General features: G+C 39.3%; 1 protein-coding gene across 1 annotated transcript; it reads left to right on the top strand.

Annotated features, from left to right (window-relative positions):
* The first annotated feature begins 1,072 nt into the window (after window positions 1-1,072).
* LOC105932999 (heparan sulfate glucosamine 3-O-sulfotransferase 6) lies at window positions 1,073-18,960 on the top strand. The gene is made up of 2 exons (XM_012872356.3): window positions 1,073-1,870; window positions 17,751-18,960. Exons 1-2 carry the CDS (start codon window positions 1,365-1,367, stop codon window positions 18,367-18,369), a joined length of 1,125 nt encoding a protein of 374 aa, XP_012727810.2. The 5' UTR covers window positions 1,073-1,364; the 3' UTR covers window positions 18,370-18,960.
* Window positions 18,961-22,002: the final 3,042 nt, after the last annotated feature.

The following is a 22,002-nucleotide window of genomic DNA, read 5'->3' as shown; positions in this document are numbered from 1 at the left end:
TGCAGAGGTTCACAGCTCAGAAAGGAGAATCTATTGATAGGAGAATCACCAGCTGGTCATACCACGCTTCCAGGAGTGGCAATAAGAAGGCAATTGTGGAAAGAAAGCCTTATGAAATCTGTCATGGCCAACATGCAAAACATGCTCTAGTCAGATGAAACTGAAACTGAACTATCTGGATCATGTGCAGAATGTGCGGTGAGGTGCAAAACCACTGTCCATCACCCTAAAAACGGCTGCCAAAAATGCTGATGGCATCATTATGCTGCGGGTGTTTTTTTTTTTTTATTCTTCAGAATTTACAGGAAAGACGATCGATGGGGAAATGGGTGGACCTAAATAGACGGCGATCCTGGAAGAAAGGCCTTCAAACATCCAGCCAGAACTACGGTGGAATAGTTCAGATCAAAGTCTCTCACCCAATCTTTAGATGTGCAAAAAGGGCAGACATGTACCTCAAAAGACCTGAAGCTGTCGACGTGCTGAAGTTGGTTCTAAAAAAAAAGAAAAAGAGTATTGTCTCAGGGGAGCTACCATGCTTTTCATATTTTCACACTTCTTTCGACGGTCTACCTTGGTGTTCATGCTGCTGGCGTGTTTATTTAGGGGCATCAGAAGAAAGGAGGCTAAAATCTGAAAGCACACTACACTTTCAGATTTTTCTTTGTGGAAACTTTTGAAAACTATATAAAGTATGTTCCTTTTGCTTACCAATTTTACAGGAGCATATACATATATATATATATATATATATATATATATATATATATATATATATATATATATATATATATATATATATATATATATATATATATATATATATATATATATATATATATATTATGTTATGCTGCCTGATAGATTGTAGTGTGAAAGAAAAACTCTAAAGTTTGGCGTGGTGTGCAAAAACAACCGAAAAATCCTTTGTTGATATGCATCACCTTTTCAAATGTGTAACTTCTTGGCCCAGTAAGCTGTCATCTGCCATCTGTGGGGTGGAGACTTGCAGGGCGTGTCGACTGAGGAGCGAATGAAGAGCGCAGTGGAGAAGGAGAGAACCCCTCAGAGCGCACCAGAGGCTGGAAGGTCTCAACATAAAAAAACAACTCCATTTCCAGACAAACATGCTTTCCAATTAAAAGTGGTTTTGTGTGGACGTTTCATTTTTCATTTTTACTTGACCAACACTGATAATTTCCTTTTTGACAAATCATCGCTGCCACCGCTGTGGATCACTGAGGGAAGTCTCGTTTATTTGCGCAACAGGTTCTGTCTCACACAGATCTTATTCCGATCCATGTAGGAGGAAGAAGCATGTTGTCAAGGTTTCGGTCCTTTGGGGTCCAGCAGGAGATCAACTCATGGGATGTGGCGGCAACAGAGTCAGGTTTAACTTTGGAAAGGTGCTCTCCAAAGTCTCCGTGTTCTTCACCATGGTCCTGATATTCACCTATTTCTTCTACTGTCTCACCGGATTTTGCGATTCGGCTCCGAGGACTTTATATAGCCAAGCTGCTGCAGATGGGGACTATGACAACCAGGTGCAGTTGGACCTGCGGCCGCCTCCTCCTCTCCGATCCGGCGCGCAGCTCCAGAACCGTACAGCCTCTCCGGACGTGCCGCAGGTGGTGGACGCGGTGGAGGAGCTGCAGCAGTACGAGCAGGGAAGCGAGAAGGAGACAAACAGCATACCCGTTTCCAACACCTACGGGACTAAAAGGCTTCCAAATGCGATTATAATCGGCGTGAAGAAAGGAGGAACCCGCGCCCTGCTGGAGTTTCTGCGCATCCATCCGGACGTCAGGGCGTTTGGCGCAGAGCCTCATTTCTTCGACAGGTTTTATGACAGAGGGCTGGAGTGGTACAGGTATGACTGCTTACAGAATCAAACAAGTTGTTGCTCTACCACTAAGTTTTAAAAGGATAATAAAAGCAGGGAGGGTGGGGGGTTATTTTATTATATTGTTGAAAATAGCTGTTGAAATAGCTTTAAACTATTCAATGATGCAGTTGTCAAAGCAAGATAAAAAGACATGTCAGCTACAAAATCTCTTGTGTCAGCTCTAATAGATAGTCATTCAAAATATAACAGAAAAGCTGTATTTGGTGAAAAGTCTATGAATGTTTGATTCGATTAGTATTTTAATTATATCGTTTCCAAAAATATATATTTTTTTATTTATTGGAAACAATGTTATCAGAAAGACAAAACTAGACCATTATAGGTAATTTCTTATATACTTTTTAGAAAAATAACTACACATATTAAAAACCATCTTAAAAAAAAATTGAAACTGAGGCACAAGGAACATACTTGTCCACAGCGTTATGTTTTTCTATACTTTAGGTTACATACTGTATATATTCTCCCAGTCCAAGAATATACCATATAATGTGTGTTTATTTGCCCTTAAAGTGGAAAATAAGGCTCAGCAGGTAGACATTAATCTTGTTTTAATACAAGAACTCTCACTTGGATCTACAGATTGTATTTAAGTCAAAGCAGCGTTATCTAAAAAATGAAAAGTCAGGGAGAAGTCAACCGTGTGGTGCAGTAAAACTGTTCTTAAAAGCACATGCTTTTAGAAAAAAACTTCACACAAGTTAATGTCATGGAGTAAACCCAAGCACTTACTGCTCACCTCTCGTTACGATTCATTGAAAGAGTTCATGAAACTGAAAACTAATTAAATATGGAAATCTATGCGAACAGTCAGTGATTAAGCAACAAGCAAACCAGACATTTCTTAATCTAAGACGTCTAAAATTAGTTTATATTCATTTCTTGAGAACCAACTGTTTAAAGATGTAGATCAGTGTTAGATTTTCTGAACTTTTACAAAAGCAAAATGGAGACAATAACAGCTAATCCTCCTGTAGGTGTATGTGGGTCCATGACATCACAGGAGGCAGGAGAGCAGATTATTGTTGCAGACGAGTGACTTTTGACAGACTTCACGTTGATTCAGAACCAATTGGGTTGCAGTTGAGGTGAAAGGACTTCAATCATACGTAGGTGAGCCGTAGTTTGACTTCGAAGACCCCCAAGCCATTATGGATCTGCTGTAACTGACGAAGCTGAGCCGAACATTGACATGGTTCATCTTCAGAAAATTTATTTTTACAAATCTGTGTGTGAATTTTAACCATCTGATAATTTTCTGCATACACGGACCATTCACTGAGTCATTAAATGGTGTATTTTGCTTGTATCACTTTGAATAATTTAATTAGCCAGTGTGGCAGTGCAGCCAGTCTGGACTCACAGTTCCTCTCTCTCTGATAGAATTTTATTTTTCTCGTGCTTCCTTCTGATATTGCCTGCAACAATAGCGATATATGGTGGCAGAGACCGTACTACAAGTGCATATATTGTTGGCCTAACTCACAGGGCTGGGCTCAATAAAAGTTTTTGGGCCATGTTCAACAGAAGTAACAGGCCTGGAAAATCATCCTAATGAAACACAACGAGCAGACAATGAGGGTTATATAACAACCTGAAATCCTTAGGATGAAACCTGACTCCTCATGTCTGCCCTGGTCCTTTTCACAACCCACTTCCAGAAATCTTACTGTGCTGTCTCTGAAATGCATGCAGTGTTCATGAAAATGTCTAAAAAGTACAAAATGCGAGCAAAGTAAATATGAGAATACTCAAAAGAAATCTGATCAGTAGCATTAGTTCTCATGTGATGTCACCAGAGACATCAGGAATATTTGAAAACTTGTCTTGATCAATTAATTATTCACAACAAAATAGTAAAACAAACTTATAATAACATTCTATCCTATAGGTGGCAGCTATATCTAAAGTGAGTTTGGCTTATTATCAGAACAAGTAGCTTTAAGATCCAGATGGTTTGGGAGGGGATTTCACCTGTTGGCGGTAGAATGCATTAAAAATGTGCAGGAATTCAGTTATAAAAGGAACAAAATCTTGGAAAAAGTTCTGAAAATGTATGTAAAAGAAGAATGTGCAGGTGTTTGAATTTGCATAAGGAGTAAGCAGATCTCAGAGTGCAATCTTAAATGATGGAAAACTGATTTTGGGCCTTTTCCTGAACCTCAGCGCTGTATGATAGACAGGAGCATTTATGCATCACGATGATCCAGAAGACGCAAATGTTGCAGCAACAAGCCAAGGCTTCAAAATGAACACATTCCAAACCTATAAAGCATAAACCGTCCCTGCTGAAGTTGAGCCCCCTGTGCAGATGTGCCGACGTATACCGTCAATAAACGAGCCAGGACACAGAACGACCGATGTGCTCGGATCAGCTTCACACGGTACCCTCGCCCTGTGCTGCACTGTAGATCAAAGGGCCCCCGAGGTCCCAAAGGAGCTGTTCATCATCTTGACGCCCATTTATAAACCATTTACAACCCACGCTTCCACCTGTCAGCCTGTGTTTGCTCCGGTTGTGCTCTGCAAAGAGAGCCAGCGGTGATCAGTCTGCTTGTCGAAGAAAGAAGACCCAGCGTGGCTGTAAGCTCGTCTAGATGTGACGATTTTGATGACGCCGCGCCATTTTTTGATTTCCTAATTAGCTTCTGTTGCAGCAGCAGCAGCTGATTACAGGTCGACCTGTTGGACCATAACTATAATTTCTCAGTTCTAAAGAGGGTTCTAGCTCAGGACGAAGCTGTTCTTGATCATCTCCAGATGTTCTGCAAGCTTCTGAACCTGGTCCCAGCTGAGCTCTCATCGGGGCTGACGGGACAATAGTATTTTGAGACCTCTGAGCTGGAGAGGTGCCACGAGGAGAGACGGAGGTCATAACAGGATGAGGAGCACTGATAAACACAGACTTCAGAGACTTCTCAGATGTAATTCCACCCTGTCTTGCCATTCTTCTTAACCTCTTCGGTCTGCTCTAGCGGGGAACAGTTGGCCACATGGAAGCAGTTTCACCGCTGATAATTTTAACATGCTGAACATTTTCTTCCCCTCCTTCTTGCTCTTTACTCACCATACGAATTCGAGCTATTTTCGACCCATTACCCTACTCATTTACACGTAGTTCTTCTCCTGTTTCTCATTAGCACATTTGCATCCAAGCTTTCACGCGTTCTTTTTGCATATTTTATTCCGCGCCCTCACCACCGGCTGATGCTCTGCTTTCTATCCCCAGCTCGCTTCGCCGTATTCCTCCCAGACAAAGTTCTTATGTGGGAATACCTGTGGCAGATCTGGGGCTTCCAGGGTGCATTTTATATGTGTTTTTTGTGCGTTTCAATTAGCCCGACTGGTTCTTTAAAACCCTTTAAACATGCTGTTTTGTTGGTCCACTAATTTTGCTGCGACACCAGCAGGAGCTGTAAAATGGATTCGCCACACAGTGAAATCTGCAAAACAGTACAAATTAAACAAAATACTGTTGACAAACATCTCTGTTGTTTGATTTTTTTTAAACTGTGTCAAACTAAATCTGTAAGATGTGCATTAGAATTAAAGAAAATCTTACTCGGTGTCCCACAGAAGGAGGAGAAACTTAAAGACACCTTGTTTACTGAAATAATTCATACCTAATGGAACTGTGCATTCACTTTGCATATTTCTGAAATACTGAGGCCGTAAAACGTCGTCTAAACACGACTCTTTAGTTGCCAGTGCATGCCAGATATTGGTCAGACGTGTTTGCAGTTGTCTGCAGGGTGATTGTGTGTTTACCGGTTTTCGTCAAATAAACCAACGTTAAGTGTTTGTTCAGGTCTAAGATTACAGTGAGAACCAAATTGCTGGAACTCACCGGTTAAAATGTCTAAAAACGGGTCAAAACTGTTTTTAAAGATTTGGAGCTGAGCTCTTAGGTTGATGGGAAGAGATCAGAAATTCACAAGGAGAAAATATTGGTCAACATCTGTGATTTATTCGTGTAACTTTTCCATTTGGATACATACGCTTTTGATGAAGGCTCTCTCAAAGGAACAATTGGACACTTTGTTTGGCTTGTGGATACTCAGAAAGTGTTATAATCTAGTCCTTTAGAGGCTTTCAGACATGTTTGATCTTTGCTTGTTTACATAAACTGCCTTGAAAAAGGATTTCTCCTTTTAAATATTTCCATATTTTGTCTGTTACAACCTCAAACTTCAATATATTTTTCTGAGATTTGGTGTGATAAGGTATAAAGATTACAAAGGATAACTGTGGAATGGAAATGCATTGTTTTCGGTTTATGCACTTGGTGTTTAGCCCGCCTTTGGAGTTTTGTCTCTCTAGGTTTAAAGGCTTCTTCTGAACAAAATAGCTAAAACTTAGTTTGATCAAATGGAAAGTGTCTCTGAACAGATTTTCAGCTGCTGGATTCAGGTCTGGACTTTAACTGGGCCACTTTCACACAGGTCCGGTATGGCTGCAGGGTGAACCTCTACTTCAGTCTGAAGCATTTTGGAGCCTCTTGTAGGTTTCCCTCCATGGATTTCATCATTAGAGTTTGAATGCAATGTATATAACAATATATGCATGAAGAGGCATACATTGCTATTGGATTGCATTTCTGACAGTAAATAGTCTGGTCCTTAAGTACAATAATTGGCAAATCTTTTTTCTGACTTGCAAACTTGCCCCGTTTTCATGGTTTGCTGTGTCACCTACATGGCATGTAGCAAACTGCCAACACAAAGTCGTATGGTTTTCGTTCAGCAGAGGCTTTCTTCTGGCAAATCCAGTCCATAAAAAACAGATTTATGGAGCGCACAATTTATACCTGAGCAGCAGATCTCTGCAGCTCCCCCAGAGTTACTGAAGATCTCTTGGCTGCCTCTATGAGTAATCCTAATGCTGGCCTACCAGTCAGTTTAAACGGATGGCTAAGACTTTTTGCAGTTGTGACATACTCTTTCCCTTTTATTCTGATGGATTGAACATTGCTCTGTTAGATGTCCAACGTTTGTTCTATAAGCAAACCTGCTTTAAACATCTACACACAGGTAGAGTGGATTTTCATTACTAATACACAGCAATTCTGCTTTGACATGTCCAGGATGGAAAACGAAGCACAAATTATAGTGGAGTTTAACAGATGGCTGACATTTGTAAGCTGCTGTGTATGGAGCGTTTGGTGTCAGTGGCTAAGTGAGCTGCACTGGTGAAGGCACATCATAGACGCTGCAGTCCCCTGCCAGGACAGTGTGTGAGACCTCATTCATAAACGTTTTTCTGTGCTTTTATCTTCTTTGTCTCTCACGTCTGTTTTTTCCATGTCACTGTCTTGTGCGCATGTGTGCGTTTGGCTCCTTACTGGAACAGAAAACCCACAACCAATGCATTTCAAATGAGGCAAAGATTTAAAGACTTTGTGATGTTGTGTAGCTTACATATGGGATTTGTCAGCCACAGCAGACAGCTCAGAATCCGCAGTGTTTCATGAGACAATGGCTGTTGTTGTAACTGCTGTTTTCCTTGATTAGAACAAGGTGTTTTAATTCTAGGAGGAATCCATCAAGGTGTCAAGGTCATTTCTGGAGAACGCCTTTTTTGACATTTTGGAAAATATGTTTTGTTATTTGGAAAACCTTTTTTTTTTTAAACCAAAACTAAAATCAGCCTTAATATAGAAACTTATTTTGTTGGTGATCCACAGTCCTAGCTTCCAAGTCTTTGATTGCAGCTAAAAGATGATAGAAATCATTTAAATATAGGGGTGCTAGAAAGGTTCAAACTTAAATAAACAATAGCTTTAAATAAAGGATAAGATTGGTGTGAAAAGGATGATTAAAACTGGTCATCTGAGGATGTCTTTAAGGGATTATTTTAATATATACAATTTCATGAAGATTTTGAATATATACAGTGTGCGCATAAACACATACATGAATAAATCACCTTCTAAAACCCCTCATCTTTTAAAAATAACCTTTAAGCAGTTATTAAACATACTTTTCATTGAAGCTATACTTATGGAGCTAGAAGTGTCTCAATATTTACAAAAGCACATGTGTGATTCATACATGCACAGAACAAGATCCACACATGCACAGACCAGAGGCAGTTAGTAAATCAATATATACTTGTGTGTGGATCAGAAATACTTTAGTGAATCTTGTCCTGTGCATGTGTAAATCTTGTGTGCTTGTTTGAATCATCCTGTGCAAAGGTGGATCTTGTGTATGTGTGTGTGAATTACATATGTGTATTTGTAAATATTGAGACTCTTCTACCTCCATACACGTCTGTATAAAATTTTATTTAATTTTTTTATTAGTCTGCTGTAATATTATATTCTTAAATGTCGAGTTTTCATCAGCTGTAAGTGGAAAATTTTCACTATTAATGGAAATAAGGAATTGACAAAATCAGGCTGTGTATAACTAATCTATATGATGTGTATTACTTAAGTATGTTAGTATACATACTGCTACCATAAATATAAATAAAAATAAACTGTAAAATAATTCTACATTCAGCTTCAAAGACGTCATGTTCAAATACTTATCCTGTGAGTCTTGATTTTCGACGGCTGAGGTTTTAGAAGTGGACTTTAATGCTCATGGGGACACATTTTCCCAAGTGGGGGCAATTTTCCCAATGCCTCCTTGTACATGAAGCCCTAAGGCCATTAGTGATGGAGGCTCAGTGCCCCTGATTGGCGTAGCAGACCAGGAAGTGGCTTCCACAGTGTAGAGCTGTAATGTGTTTTAATGATGGTGGGTTTTGGCCGTAGTTGGGTTTTAGGTGGTGTTATAAGGTTTGGGAAAAGCCCACACTCAAACCCCATATGGGGAGAATTATAACAATTTAAGGCACACATTGTGGTTCATTTTGGGGTGCTTGTAAAAATTTGTGGAAAGGTTTCAGCTGAGTCGTTTTAGGTCTGTGAGAAAAATAGTGAAAGAAATGATGGTTGTGTTCCAGCGGATGCCTCAGATGCTTGCTAGTCATGCTCGGTTGCACTGCAATTTCCAGAGTAGCGTGAGCCAGTAAACAAAACAAAAAACAAACTAAGGCCAATGTTTTCTCGTGACACAATCAACGACAGCATGGTTAGAAGACATCCACATATAAAAGAGTTCCCTTCTCTTCTAACTTTTTAAAATCAGCATTACTGTATCTGAGAATAAACAGAGAAAAAAGCAACACTAAAACATTGCTGTATTCACTTGAAAATGAATTAGCATTTTGGTGACATCTAGCTTTTTTTTTTTCATTTAAATTGTATTTATTTGTGCTAGAAGTTTTTGTTTGCTCTTTCATGCCCTTACCTTAGTTGTGTCTTTTGCTCATATCAATATTTCTAACTTTATGTAAAAACTGCTGCTGATTTATTTTTTGGCATGCATACAGTGACCAAATCATTATTATCTTTTTCAATTTTCAATCCGTGAAATGAAAGATAAAATATAGGTATAGGTAAAATCTATTTAGTAAAATCAGTCAAACTCTCTTTGCATATGGTTTATCACCTGTCGGCGAATATGCGATGGTCAGTTGCGCTACTTGTTTGATCGAGATAAAATCTGCCCTCTCAAAGACAAGCTTTGAGGTGCACACACCTCCAATAATATCACAAAATCTGATTTAATTGGACTATGTTCATCCTTTATTTCTCGCCCTTGTATCCTTTGGATGTTTTTAATCAAATTTCTCTTTCAGTGATGCTAACTGTATTTTATACAGCTGTGGGTTTGAGATGTATGTGAGAAAACTGCAAAAAAAACATATGGAAGCATTTTGAAAAGAGCACCAGGCTGTTACAGAAATATTTAGTTATAAAACCCCTATGTGTGGTCTAGTTGTTTTATTCAATTAGGATGATTTTCAAGTACAAACAATGCTACAGGCAGGATTGCTCTGTCTATTGCATTTACTGTATTTACTCATTTTGGAGGTGAATATGCAGGGATAATATTTCAAACAGGATAATAGTAATGTAAGAAAATAGTAAGATTTAGTTGAAGACAATGTTTTTCATTGTCGTCGTTTGCCCCAGCTTTTCCATCCACACCGGTATCTATCAGGGATTGGGAGTCATCTGACTCAAACTGGCTCAAACTACAAGGCTGAACCACCAGCAACTCAAATTCAATAATAATAATAATAATAATAATAATAATAATAATAATAATAATAATAATAATAATAATAATAATAATAATAATAAATCTAGATTCAATGTCCAAATCTGCCGAAAGTTGCGTTTTAGTTGTTGAACCCAGTGTAAGGGCTGTGTGCTGCTAAACATGTCGATAGTATATTGCTTTTTGCATAATGATACTCCTGCTAAAACACAATTTTTCCCATTGTGTGCAACACTGCTTTAAATACTTTCTAAGTATATGGATATGCATATAAGCATATGGATCACTATGCACACTACAAGCTTGAGTCAGCCATATCCTCCTACATTTCAGAGATAATCAAGGTGAAGATGGGCAAAACTAAACAAATCCACATGGATACTCCCCTGTTGTGTTTCCATCAAAATCTTTTTGAGAAAAGTGACGTTTATTATTGTCTTTTAAATTGGGACAATAACTAAAAATTGTCTTAGAGATGATGCTAAAAACGTTTCATCACTACTGTTGACTCAGTAGCTGCAAAGTTTCTTTGTTGGGCAATCCTAGCATTCACTATTTGCATGACAAACAAAATGGAAAATGGCCAGACAGGAAACTAAAGCGTGAAAGTAACCAAAGTTTAGTTTTAATGATGGCATTTAAGGAGATATTCTGTGATCACCAAAGTTACATCTCCACCTGAAGAGGTTGTACTGTAAATGTATGTTGTACATTTCTGAGCACTGCAGGACAGTCATCCTCATGTTCCTTAATTCAATACTAGAGAATAAAATTCATGATTAGAGCAAAACCTTGGAGGACTATGGAGATCTGCATTTTCTGGCAATCAATTGTATTTGTTTCTAGATCAAAATGGTGTACGTCCAACCTTTCCTGGATGATTATTAAACCCCTAAAACTGTCTTGTGTGCTGTTACGGTAAAAAATGTACATTTTATATTGATGTACTGTATGTAGCTACATTATTTCAACCCCTACAAAGTCAGTATCTCTTTGCAGATTTCTCAGACTTTTGACATTACACCACCATTTTGAGTTTGTGGATTAAAACTCAGTTCAGCAGCCTTAAGGCAGAAATGATTTGTTTTTCTCGCGACCCGCTGCCAACCATTATGTAAATGGTTGAATCTCAGCTTTTGTGGAGTCGTTCACATAAGTATCTGAAGTAAGGCTGCCGGGTTCATTCCTAGAAACTGCAGTCGATACATATTCTGAGTGCAACAACTGCAGGCAGTATTGGACTTCCCTGGAAGGTATCATAGACTTTTTATTTTCTAAAAACTCCTAATTATAATGGCCACCCATAGTTGCTAAGTAGACATCAACGAGGCTAAAGTACCAACATAAATTATTTCATTCTTTTATAGATGTCTACTTCAAGTAGTTTCTGTGGAATTACAGCACTTTAGCTAACCTCCAATCGAGAAAACCTTTCACTTAGTCCATTACTGCATTATTAATAATGAGGGTAGGCATCCTCTATCCGTCTAATATGAGCTAGTGACGATGTTCTTAGTTGCAGTCAGCTTCCCAGATGGACTTGAATCATTCACTTAGTGCCACAATGAGGCTTTATATGCTGCATCGAGCCAAAGTATTCATTCTCCTTTAACTTGTTTACATTTTTTATCACATTACAACCACAAACTTCACCACATGTTTGGGTATTTTACATAATAAACCAACGAAAGTAGCACATAATTGTGAAATGGTAGGAAAATTATACGTTGTTTTAAACATTTGTGTTTTTACACATTTAAATCTGAAGTGTATGGAAAGCATTTGTATTTAGCCCTCTGTAATTAATACTTTATGTACATCTAGACACTAATTTATGCTCTTTTTTTTTTTGCTGAACTTGAACTATTTTGCTAATTAGGTGACTCTTGAAGTCAACTGATAAGTGAAGAGAGCTGAATACAAATGCACGCCACGCTTCTCAGATTTTTAGTTGTGGAAAAATAGATGAAACCCATGTATCCACTACACAATTGTGTGCAACTTTGTGTCGGACTATTGAATAAAATCCCTATAAAAGACATGGAAGTTAGTGGTCGGAACGTGACAAACGGTGAAAACATTCAAGAACTATGAATACTTTTGCAAGCCACTGTAAAAGAAAGTAGTGGGCGAACTCTTTGCTTTAAAGTTTTTGCTTTTAGTTTTTATTTGAACAGGAGCAGGCAGCCTGTTTCTCCGTCCGTCTATAAATCATGCAGGATTAAAATGCTGACATAAGCTAATGGGTGACTAACTGGAACCGGGATGGATTGAAAATCATCAGCAGGGGACAAAACCGCCAGATTTCCCTTTGTTTAAAGCCTCGCTGTCACTTCCGTTAACTTCCAGTATCATTAAACCTTTGCTCCCTTGTCAGAGGTGTTGAGAAGCAGTATTTCATTTTGAAATGGAAGTTCCCACTCGTCCTGTCAGTGCAGTCTGTAGCCTTAAGGCTTCCTCTGTCACACTTTGAGCACAACAACTCTGCTGGGAAGTGTTTTCCCACACATTGTTTGTTGGAGCTCTCTTATAGTTTTACGGCCTCGGTTTTCCACCAGCTTTGTTAATTAGGTCCCTGCTAAGAACAATACTTTGGATGAAAAGACGCCTATCGCAGCAAAAAAATGTCTCCCCCAGGAGAAAAAAATAAATAAACCGTCTTTGTGTAAATGGCCCAGTAAACGGCTTTAATATAAGCCCTCAAGTTACAGACCTGTTCGCAAATGAGAAAGGGACATGACAGATTTTTAAGGATCTTGCTGTTTTTTTTTTTTTAAACCTTTTGTTAAGATGCTGCAGGGGCGTAGCAGCAGCGCTTTACTATTCCGAGGGGCAGGAAGTCTGTTGGCCATATCCTCGCAGCAGAGGTTTTTTTTTTTTTTTTTTTAATCATGTAATTCAGACTGCCTCCAACATATCAGCGGTGCAATCGCCTCTGTGGCACTTTAGGGAGGAAAAGCGTTAGATCCTTTTAACAGCAGGGAGTTCCAGACTCATATGGTTTGTCAGCGAGGCTTTTTATGACGGGCTAAATAAAAAACATATTTGTACCCACGAGCTCACATTTAGGCACAAAAACAACCCATAACGGAGTTTCATATGTAAAACAAGAGTTTTGGATTGCACATGCAGTCTAGTGTTTTCGGTTAATCACCCTGGATAGAGTTACAGTTCTTCTTGTCGCCACATGCAGACAGATTTATGACAGAAAATTGCTCCTCATTGATCCTCTGTTAATGAGACTGATTGATCAATAGGGGTTAGGCACTTGGAGGGAGCGGGGTAAAAGCCACAACTCATTAACTATGCAGGAGTACGGAAAGACGACTAATGGTCATTATCCAAGGTGTCGTTCAACCGAAGGAGTGAAGGACAAATCTAAGCCCCCTATGTGACGAAAGCAGAGGGCAGGGAGAGAAGGACAGGCGCTAATTCACTTATCAGCAAACACTGCTACCTATGTGGCCCCGTGTGTGCAGAGTGAACGCCACACTCAGGCACGCAAACACAAGCGTTGAGCCCAATCTGTCAAAGAGACAGACATATTGATTAGACTCAGATAAACAGAGAGTAAGGAGGCAGCGGATAGGCCGCTTGCAGCTCGCGCAATTGGATAGTAATCAATTAATGGCCTTTTATTATGGGGATCTGTTAATGGGAGCGGGATGAAATGGCTCACCTTGAAGTAAACACGAAAGACTTAAAACTTTCTTAAAGGTCCTTCAGCAATGGGTCCCACAAGAATTCATTCACCTGCATTTACCTCTTAAATCCACATAAGGTTTTATTTGTGTTTCCCTTTAAAACTACTTCAATTGTTGTTTTTTTTATTACAAACTCTAAACTGAATTACTGCCCTGTAAAGTTTGTCCCGAAACGTTATGAAGCTCACACTAGAACTACAGAAGATAAAGACCTCTCTCTCTCTCACACACACACACACACACACACGCGCGCTTCTGTGAATATACAGTGAAGCCCAAGTTCTTGGCACCCTTATTGAAGATGTGTAAAAAGCGTCATTGCATTTATTCAGTGAGAGAAAAAAAATACAACCTCTAGAAAGAACTGTTTTGAACAGATTCACCAGTTCCATGATTAGTGGTGGTGCTGCTGGTAATGCTTTGCACAACCTCCTTCAGTAAATTAGTCTTGGTCTATCACATTTCACAAGGTTGGCACAAACATAAAAACAGATCTTGGCAAAATCTCCCTACAGTGGATCATCAAAAGTCCTGAATCTTTTCTTAAGCTCTCCGTTCTTTAGTTCATGCCACAGGTTTTCAACAGGATGTCTAGTTACTGAAATGACCGTGGAAAAATGCTGATTTAGCGTCTGGTTGACCATTTTTGTGTTCATTTTGCCACATATTTTGATTTTTATACGGACAAGAAGAAGCCCTCTTATACGTTTATCATTAAAGTCCACAAGATTTTCATTTAAAGTCATTTGATCTTTTTTTTAAAGTATCTATTAAAAAAAGACATGAACTTCCCAGGGCCTCTGGAACAGGCCCACATAATAAATCTTCCACTGTACATAGCAGTAGTAATGAGGTGTTTCTCCACATATTAATTATTTGTTTCACACCAAACCAGCCTGCAGTTTTTGTTGCAGAAAATCTAAATCTTAGTCTCAGCCACAGGTTATATATAAATATATATATATATATATATATATATATATATATATATATATATATATATATATATGTATGTATGTATGTGTACTACTTGTGTCATGGTGTCAACTTCAAAAATTGGCTAAAATAGCCTTATTCTTGTTTTGACAAGATAAAGCAATGGTGCATAAAGGAGGCTTGTTGTCACTTACATAACGATACAATAAAACAGAGCTTTAAAAAAAATCTCACTTAAGTACCACTTAAAATGCTGTTTACCTGCGGATGAAAGGGTGCCGACATGGTTGAAAAAAAGTCTGTTTCAGAAAAGTATCTGTGTTAGTTCAGACAGGTCCCAAAACGTCTTAGCTAAAGTACTGAGAAGCTTATTTTATGCCATATTTGAAGTGATGAAATCTAATGAATTCACTCCCATTGTTAAAACTCTCCCACCATATATTTGTCTGTGGATTTGCTTGATCCACCTCTTTTCTTGTCTTTCAAGATGTTTGCTTTTCACATTCATGGGTTTACACTCATATACTCATTATTCATCCTGACTAATGTTGCTCTTGACTAAATGATCCCAGCTCATACTTTGGACTGCTGACAACTGCCTATATGAGGGATTAAAAACCATAAATAACAACATTAAGTGGTGTCCCCCCTGTATTGAAGCAAAATAGCAATTTCTCCGTCTTTCATAAGCTCAAATAAATAAAAGGATTTTTCCTTTAATTTGTTATCTTTCTTACGCAGACTCCTGAAAACAAGCTACAACATTAATTCAATGCAGACTTTTGTTTGCATTTCGCTAATTATCAAATCAGTCTTTCCTGGTGAAAAGTCTCAGTGGGAAAATAAATTCCCCTCAAAACTGATCTGCATTCCTAAATTACCTCTTCTTACGGCCATTTGGACTCAATTGAGGCTTCCAATGTGAAACAAATAAAGCCCAAATGCTCCGTTACTTGTTTATTTTATGGGAAACCACATGAATGCTCTCCGTTTCCAGTAACACAATAAGATGTATGTGGCCAAAACGGGCTACAGACAGTTCCTCCCGCGTTTTAATCATCGCTCGTCGACTATTTGTCAGGCAAACCGATGTGCTCCTGAAATCCAAGTCTGCCACAAAGTCTGGCTCGTACAGTTGTCTTGTCAATCACGAGCACATCTGAAACCTGAATGGTGCCCACAATGCCTGTTTGATAGATGGACAAGAAATCAAACCACAGAAGAAGAATGAAGAACAATGTGCGCAAGCGATACCACGCATTATGTTGCTTGTGAAGTGCCCATGAAAACAAAACCAATAGTTTAATCGGTTTATTGTTCTACGGACACAGATTGTTTTACACAAATGAGAACGTATCACACGCTTTAGCACATACGGTGTTTGTATTGATCTATTGTGCGCAGTGTTTTTTCCCCCCTTGCAGCCACATGTTTAACACACTAGCTGAGCTCAGCAGCTGGGCAGCCCTGGTCACACTTCCTGCAGACATATTGGACTCTTTAAATACGTGCAGGAACCGGCAGGGGAGGCGAGGATGAAGCGGGGTGGGCGCTTTTGCTCTTGCAGGAAGAAGAGGGGGTGGAAATCTGTAGGAAATTGCTGTTAAGTGGTTCTCGAGGTTTTGTGGTTTTAGACTCATCAGACCCAAAGTGAGTGGATGGCCCTGCTCTGCAGACCTTAGAGTGAGGCTCGGAGAGGCTGCAAACAATAACACCATATTGGATCCGAACCTTTAATCATGCACGATTTCAGGCGATTTAATGAAAGAAGGGTTAGGGTTACTAAAAAAAAAAAAAAAGTGGGTGATTAAGTTGGCAAGTGTGACTGTAGGTTTGCTCCTTTAGGTTTTAGATGTTAAATGCAAATTCTTTTTTTCCATTTTTTTTAACGTTACAACCACGGAAATCAATGGGTTTCTGTTTTTATGTACTTATGATTTTATGTGAGAAATCAATACAAAATAATGCATCATTGATAAATGGAAGGAAAAGAGACAGTTGGTTTTTTAAAAAGCTTACTTTGCTATGATATCCCTGAAAAAAAAAATCCAGAAGTGCAGCACTGTTCAAACCGCGATCTGAAAAGAAAAAGAGAGACATGGTCTTCCTGCTGAACTGATGGACCTGACAAGGAGAGCATTAATCAGAGAAGCAGCCATAGCAGTCAAGAGGAGCTGCACAGATCCAATTCTGGCCTTCGTGAAAAAGTGGCAAAAACAAAGTATTGCATGAAGAAAACCATAAGTCCTACTTGCAGTTTTGGGGACGTGACAAATATATTTAAGAAGCTGTTTGCCTTGTTTTAGACTAAATTTCTAAGTTTAAGAACTTTTTGACTTACATAAAAAAACATTTGACGCAACACTAAAGTCATGAACATACCATCTAAACGATGAAACATGGTGGCGGCAACATCGCGCTTGCTCTTTGTTTTAGCAGGGACAGAGAAGCTGGTCAGAGTTGATGTGATGATGGATGATGATAAATACACGATAGAAGAAAACCTGTTGGAGACTTCCAAAGATGTGAGACTAGCGTGAAGGTTTAATTTCCAGCAGCAGGACGACTCTAAACATTCAGGCAGAGCTGCAATGAAAAGCACATTAACGTGTTAGAATGGTCAAAGTTCACACATAAAGAATCTGTGGGATGTTCACATAACTTAGTTTGAGTTGTTCAGCAAAAACAATAAGGGGGGAAATTCAGCTGTAACTATAGCAAAATGTGGTTCTACAAAGTAGAACCTTAGAGGTTGCTTAATGTATATGCATACCATCCATTTCTTATATATATATATTTTTTTTTATGTGTCTCATTTATCATGTGTCACAAACCTTCAATTTCATAATTATGCACTTCCTTGTGCTACTCTGCCTAAGTAAAATAAATTAAAGTTGGCGGATGTAATGTGAGAATAAAAAAAAAAAAAACAGTTGAAGAGGTATAATTACTTTTGCATGGCACTAGAACAAAAGAAAACCGTGTGTGGTCGGGATCCGAGCCTTTTATGTTTATTGATGAAACATTCTTGTGACGGCATGGATTGGGTCAAAATGCCTAACTGGAAAATTTCTCCTTTCCCTCCAGGAACCTGATGCCCCGCACTCTGGACGGACAGATCACTATGGAGAAGACACCAAGCTACTTTGTAACCAAGGAGGCTCCCAGCCGTGTCTGCACCATGAACTGCCAAACCAAGCTGATCGTTGTGGTGAGGGACCCCGTGACGCGGGTTGTGTCTGACTACACCCAGACCCTCACCAAGAACCCGGGACTCCCGTCCTTCCAGAGCCTTGCCTTGAGGAACTCCTCCGCGGGACCGATCGACACCACTTGGAGCGCCGTGCGCATCGGCCTCTACGCCAAGCATCTGGAGAACTGGCTCCGGTATTTCCCGCTGTCTCACTTTCTGTTTGTCAGCGGCGAGCGGCTCGTGTCCGACCCCGCGGGGGAGATGGGAAGGGTTCAGGACTTCCTGGGTCTGAAAAGGGTCATTTCGGACAAACACTTCTACTTCAACCAGACTAAAGGTTTTCCCTGCTTGAAGAAGCCGGAGGGGAGCAGCAGACCTCGCTGCCTTGGGAAGTCCAAAGGTAGACCTCATCCCCAGATCCCAGCCGAGGTTCTGCAGAGACTCAGGGACTTCTACAGACCTTTTAACCAACGGTTCTACCAGATGTGTGGACAAAACTTTGGCTGGGACTGATCAACAAGGTTCTGCCTTAAGAAAAAGCCTCTTAATGTTTCTTTTACAGTTTTCACAGATCAAAGATTCTCAGGGAGGGCTGAAGGCAAAGATCGTTTTGCCTGTGGATGCAACATGACATGCAGCACTCATAAACTGCAACATTTTAGCTGTAGAGGTGGAGCTCAGAATGACCAAGTGCTGCTAATGTGCTAAGATACACCCATGAGGACGTTAAACTGCTCTCTTATGTTTCATTTTGGTTTGAAGGTTTCACTTTCATGTCTTTTATCCAGATTTGTGTTTATAAAATGAGGTCATATTTATAGTTTATGTTGATATGAATAGTACATTTTTATACAAAGACTTTTTATTTATTACCATGAACTGTTCATTACGTGGCAAAGAGCGAGACGAAAATGGTATAATAACCGACAGGGCATTGGGGACAATGTCATACTTTGACACTTTCATATTTTTGTTGCATTTTTGTTTTGTTTCACACAAAACAGACAATCAGATCATTAGTTTGATGTTGTAAAACATTGTATTGATGGCAATTTATACCTCAAATGTAAATATCTAATTAAAAGCACACATACCAATACTGTATTTGGTGGTTATTGTGGATTTATCTCTTTAAAACAGCAGTAAGTTCTAAATTTCAGCTTTATCTGGTCTTTTTTTCTTTTCTTTTTTTTCCCTCTTCATAAATGGTTCAATTAACACAGACACTGAATGAAATAGAATGAAATGACATAACATGTCTCTTCTCCAGTGGATTTTGATGAACTCCTTCAGATGCCAGGAGATTAAAACAGAATGAAGGAGGAGAGCAGCATCTTGAGCAACAAGGGGTAGCTGCCTGATAAATCAGTTAAGTTCCTTAATCACCAGTGATGTCTCTTCACCTGCCCACGTTCAGTCATCATGATAACCAACCAGCGGCGGCTGATAGTAAAATGTTAGGGAGGGTAGGGGGGTGGGGTGACTCTAGACGTCAGAGATTACCACACAATGATAAACTCTACTAGAACATAAAGCCATCCACTGTCAATTGCCGACAACTGGACTTTAAAGTTGGGTCGGCCAGGTTCAAGTTCTTTTATCTGCTTTTTTTCATCCAATGAAAGCCTTGTGAAAATCTATTTTTCACAAAACCCCCCAAAACATAAACAAAATGAAACGAGAATGCAAAAAAATCAAATGTCAGACACATTCTCTGACAGAACAGATGTGTTGATTACTTTTTATTCCATAGTCTATGTTTAATGTTTATAGTTTTTTTCTGGAATTTTGATTGAGTCTGCGCCTGAGCGCCCCCTATATGAAAAAAAGTAAAGGTCATGACATAATTTGCATCAACAAAAAAAAAAATGCAACTACTGGTGCAGGAAATAAAGATTTTTTTGTAAAAACAGAATTGGGTTGGTGTTGTTCACTGCAGGTTAGCTCTGAGCCGTGTTCCTTCCCATGGATCTGCTGCTGTCCTCACTCAGGCGGTACTGTGAGTTGTCCTTTTTTATGGTTATCTTCTTTGTTTTATACGCATGCACACACACCCTCCTCCATTGCAAAAGGGGAGGAGAGCAGCAGAGAACCGGTACACATTTAATATGCAGAGATAACATGATGTCATTTGAGTTGTCAGCAATAGCTTCACATGAGTGCCCAATACGCAGGTATCTAAAGATATTTTGTCAATCGGTTAATTTTTAGTGAGGAGTTGGCAACTCCAAAAGACAATATGAAAAGTTTGAGCATAAAAAAACAACAACAGTATTCATATGCAGTTTTCAAATGACAATGACTGTATAGCAAAGAATGCTGTTTGCAAGAAAAAGGTAAAGGTCATTACATTATTTGGGAGTCAGCGATTGTTTATCAGATGACACAGGTTACCATAAGCAGGCGTCTTAGAAATGCACAAAATGATACATGAATGATAAGGGCTGTTAGAGAGAATCAACCCAACAAGGTCTGCCTTCCTTCAAAGAGCCGTTAATCACATCTCAAGCTGCCATGCAAACGTCTTTATCTCAGCTGGAAATTGGGAAAAACCCTTCTGCAGAAAGCCAAAAGATGAACATACAAAGCAGGCTGCAGCTCATGTGAAAGCTGTCCTTCTCAGACGTGTCAACACTGGTGATGTTTCGCTGTGAGGACAAAGCCTTTAATGTGAGTTTCTGTTCTGCTTGTTTGGGCTTGAGATGCTGCAGCAGTTAATGTCACATCCCAGGGGCCTAGCTAGACATGAAGGTCCAGAGGGTCAGGGGCCCGTCTGTAATCACATCACAGGATATCTGCATTAGGACAGTACTTAGCAGTTAGCAGTACTGCTCCTACCAACACCGTACAGCTGCTGCTAAAACAGAAAGGTAAAGGAGGGTAAAACCTGCTCATCTTTAGGATTAAAATATTTGTAAAAGCTATAATTAACTACTGTTCTTGTCAATAGCAAAAACCATAATGTAGAAAATTCAATTCAATTTTATTCATATAGCGCCAATTCATGAAACATGTCATCTCGAGGTACTTTACAAAGTCAAATTTAATCAGATCATACAGATTGGTCAAAAATTTTCCTATCTAAGGGAACCAGTTGATTGCTTCAAAGTCCCGACAAGCAGCATTCACTCCTGGAGAAATTTAGAGCTACAGGGAGAGTCGCCTGCATTGTCCATGGCTTTGCAGCAATCCCTCATACTGAGCAAGCATTAAGCGACAGTGGGAAGAAAAACTCCCCATTAACGGGAAAGAAAACCTCCGGCAGAACCGGGCTCAGTATGAACGGTCATCTGCCTCGACCGACTGGGGTTACAGAAGACAGAACAGAGACACAACAAGAGAAACAAAAAAGCACAGAAGCACACTTCTAGTAATCTGTTCTATATTAGATGGTAGTAGCGGGTAAGCTGTCTTCTCTGGATCATGTCTCAGATAACAGAATGCCAGACCATATGTACCTTCTATGAAGAAAAAAAAGAGATAGAACAAAAGGTTATAAGCAGAAATGATGACAAGCAATGCATAATTGAAGAACAGTAGAACACGATAGAGTGAGAAAAATAGATCCTGATGTCCTCCAGTAGCCTAAGCCTATAGAAACACATCCCCATAGGTAGGTCAGGGCAACATAAGCCACTCTAGTTATAAGCTTTTTAAAAAAGGAAAGTTTTAAGATTAGTCTTAAGAGTAGATAGGGTGTCTGCCTCACGCACCAAAACTGGGAGTTGGTTCCACAGGAGAGGAGCCTGATGGCTAAAGGATCTGCCTCCCATTCTACTTTTAGAGACTCTAGGAACCACCAGCAGACCTGCAGTCTGAGAGCGAAGTGCTCTGTTAGGAACATACGGGGTAATCAGAGCTCTGATATATGATGGTGCTTGATTCTTAAGGGCTTTATACGTTAGAAGAAGAATTTTAAATTATTTTCTTGATTTAACAGGAAGCCAATGAAGTCAAGCTAAAATTGGAGAAATATGATCCCTCTTGTTGATTTTCATTAGAACTCTTGCTGCAGCATTTTGGATCAGCTGAAGACTTTGAACTGAATGTTTTTATTAATTATTTCACAGACAGAAGGATCAATACTTAATGTTGACAGGTTCTAGAATACGGAGTCACTATAATTTGGTAATTGTACTCCAATCA

Source organism: Fundulus heteroclitus, chromosome 16 (genome assembly GCF_011125445.2).
Source record: "Fundulus heteroclitus isolate FHET01 chromosome 16, MU-UCD_Fhet_4.1, whole genome shotgun sequence".
Lineage (NCBI taxonomy): Eukaryota > Metazoa > Chordata > Actinopteri > Cyprinodontiformes > Fundulidae > Fundulus > Fundulus heteroclitus.
This window is presented reverse-complemented; position numbering and strand designations above follow the sequence as displayed.

Bases quoted from the DNA above. Each gene is read 5' to 3' on its own strand.
- LOC105932999 (XM_012872356.3), top strand. From the start codon at position 1,365: ATGGGATGTGGCGGCAACAGAGTCAGGTTTAACTTTGGAAAGGTGCTC. The intron at 1,871-17,750 runs GTATGACTGCTT...CTTTCCCTCCAG, and splicing joins AGAGGGCTGGAGTGGTACAG to GAACCTGATGCCCCGCACTC.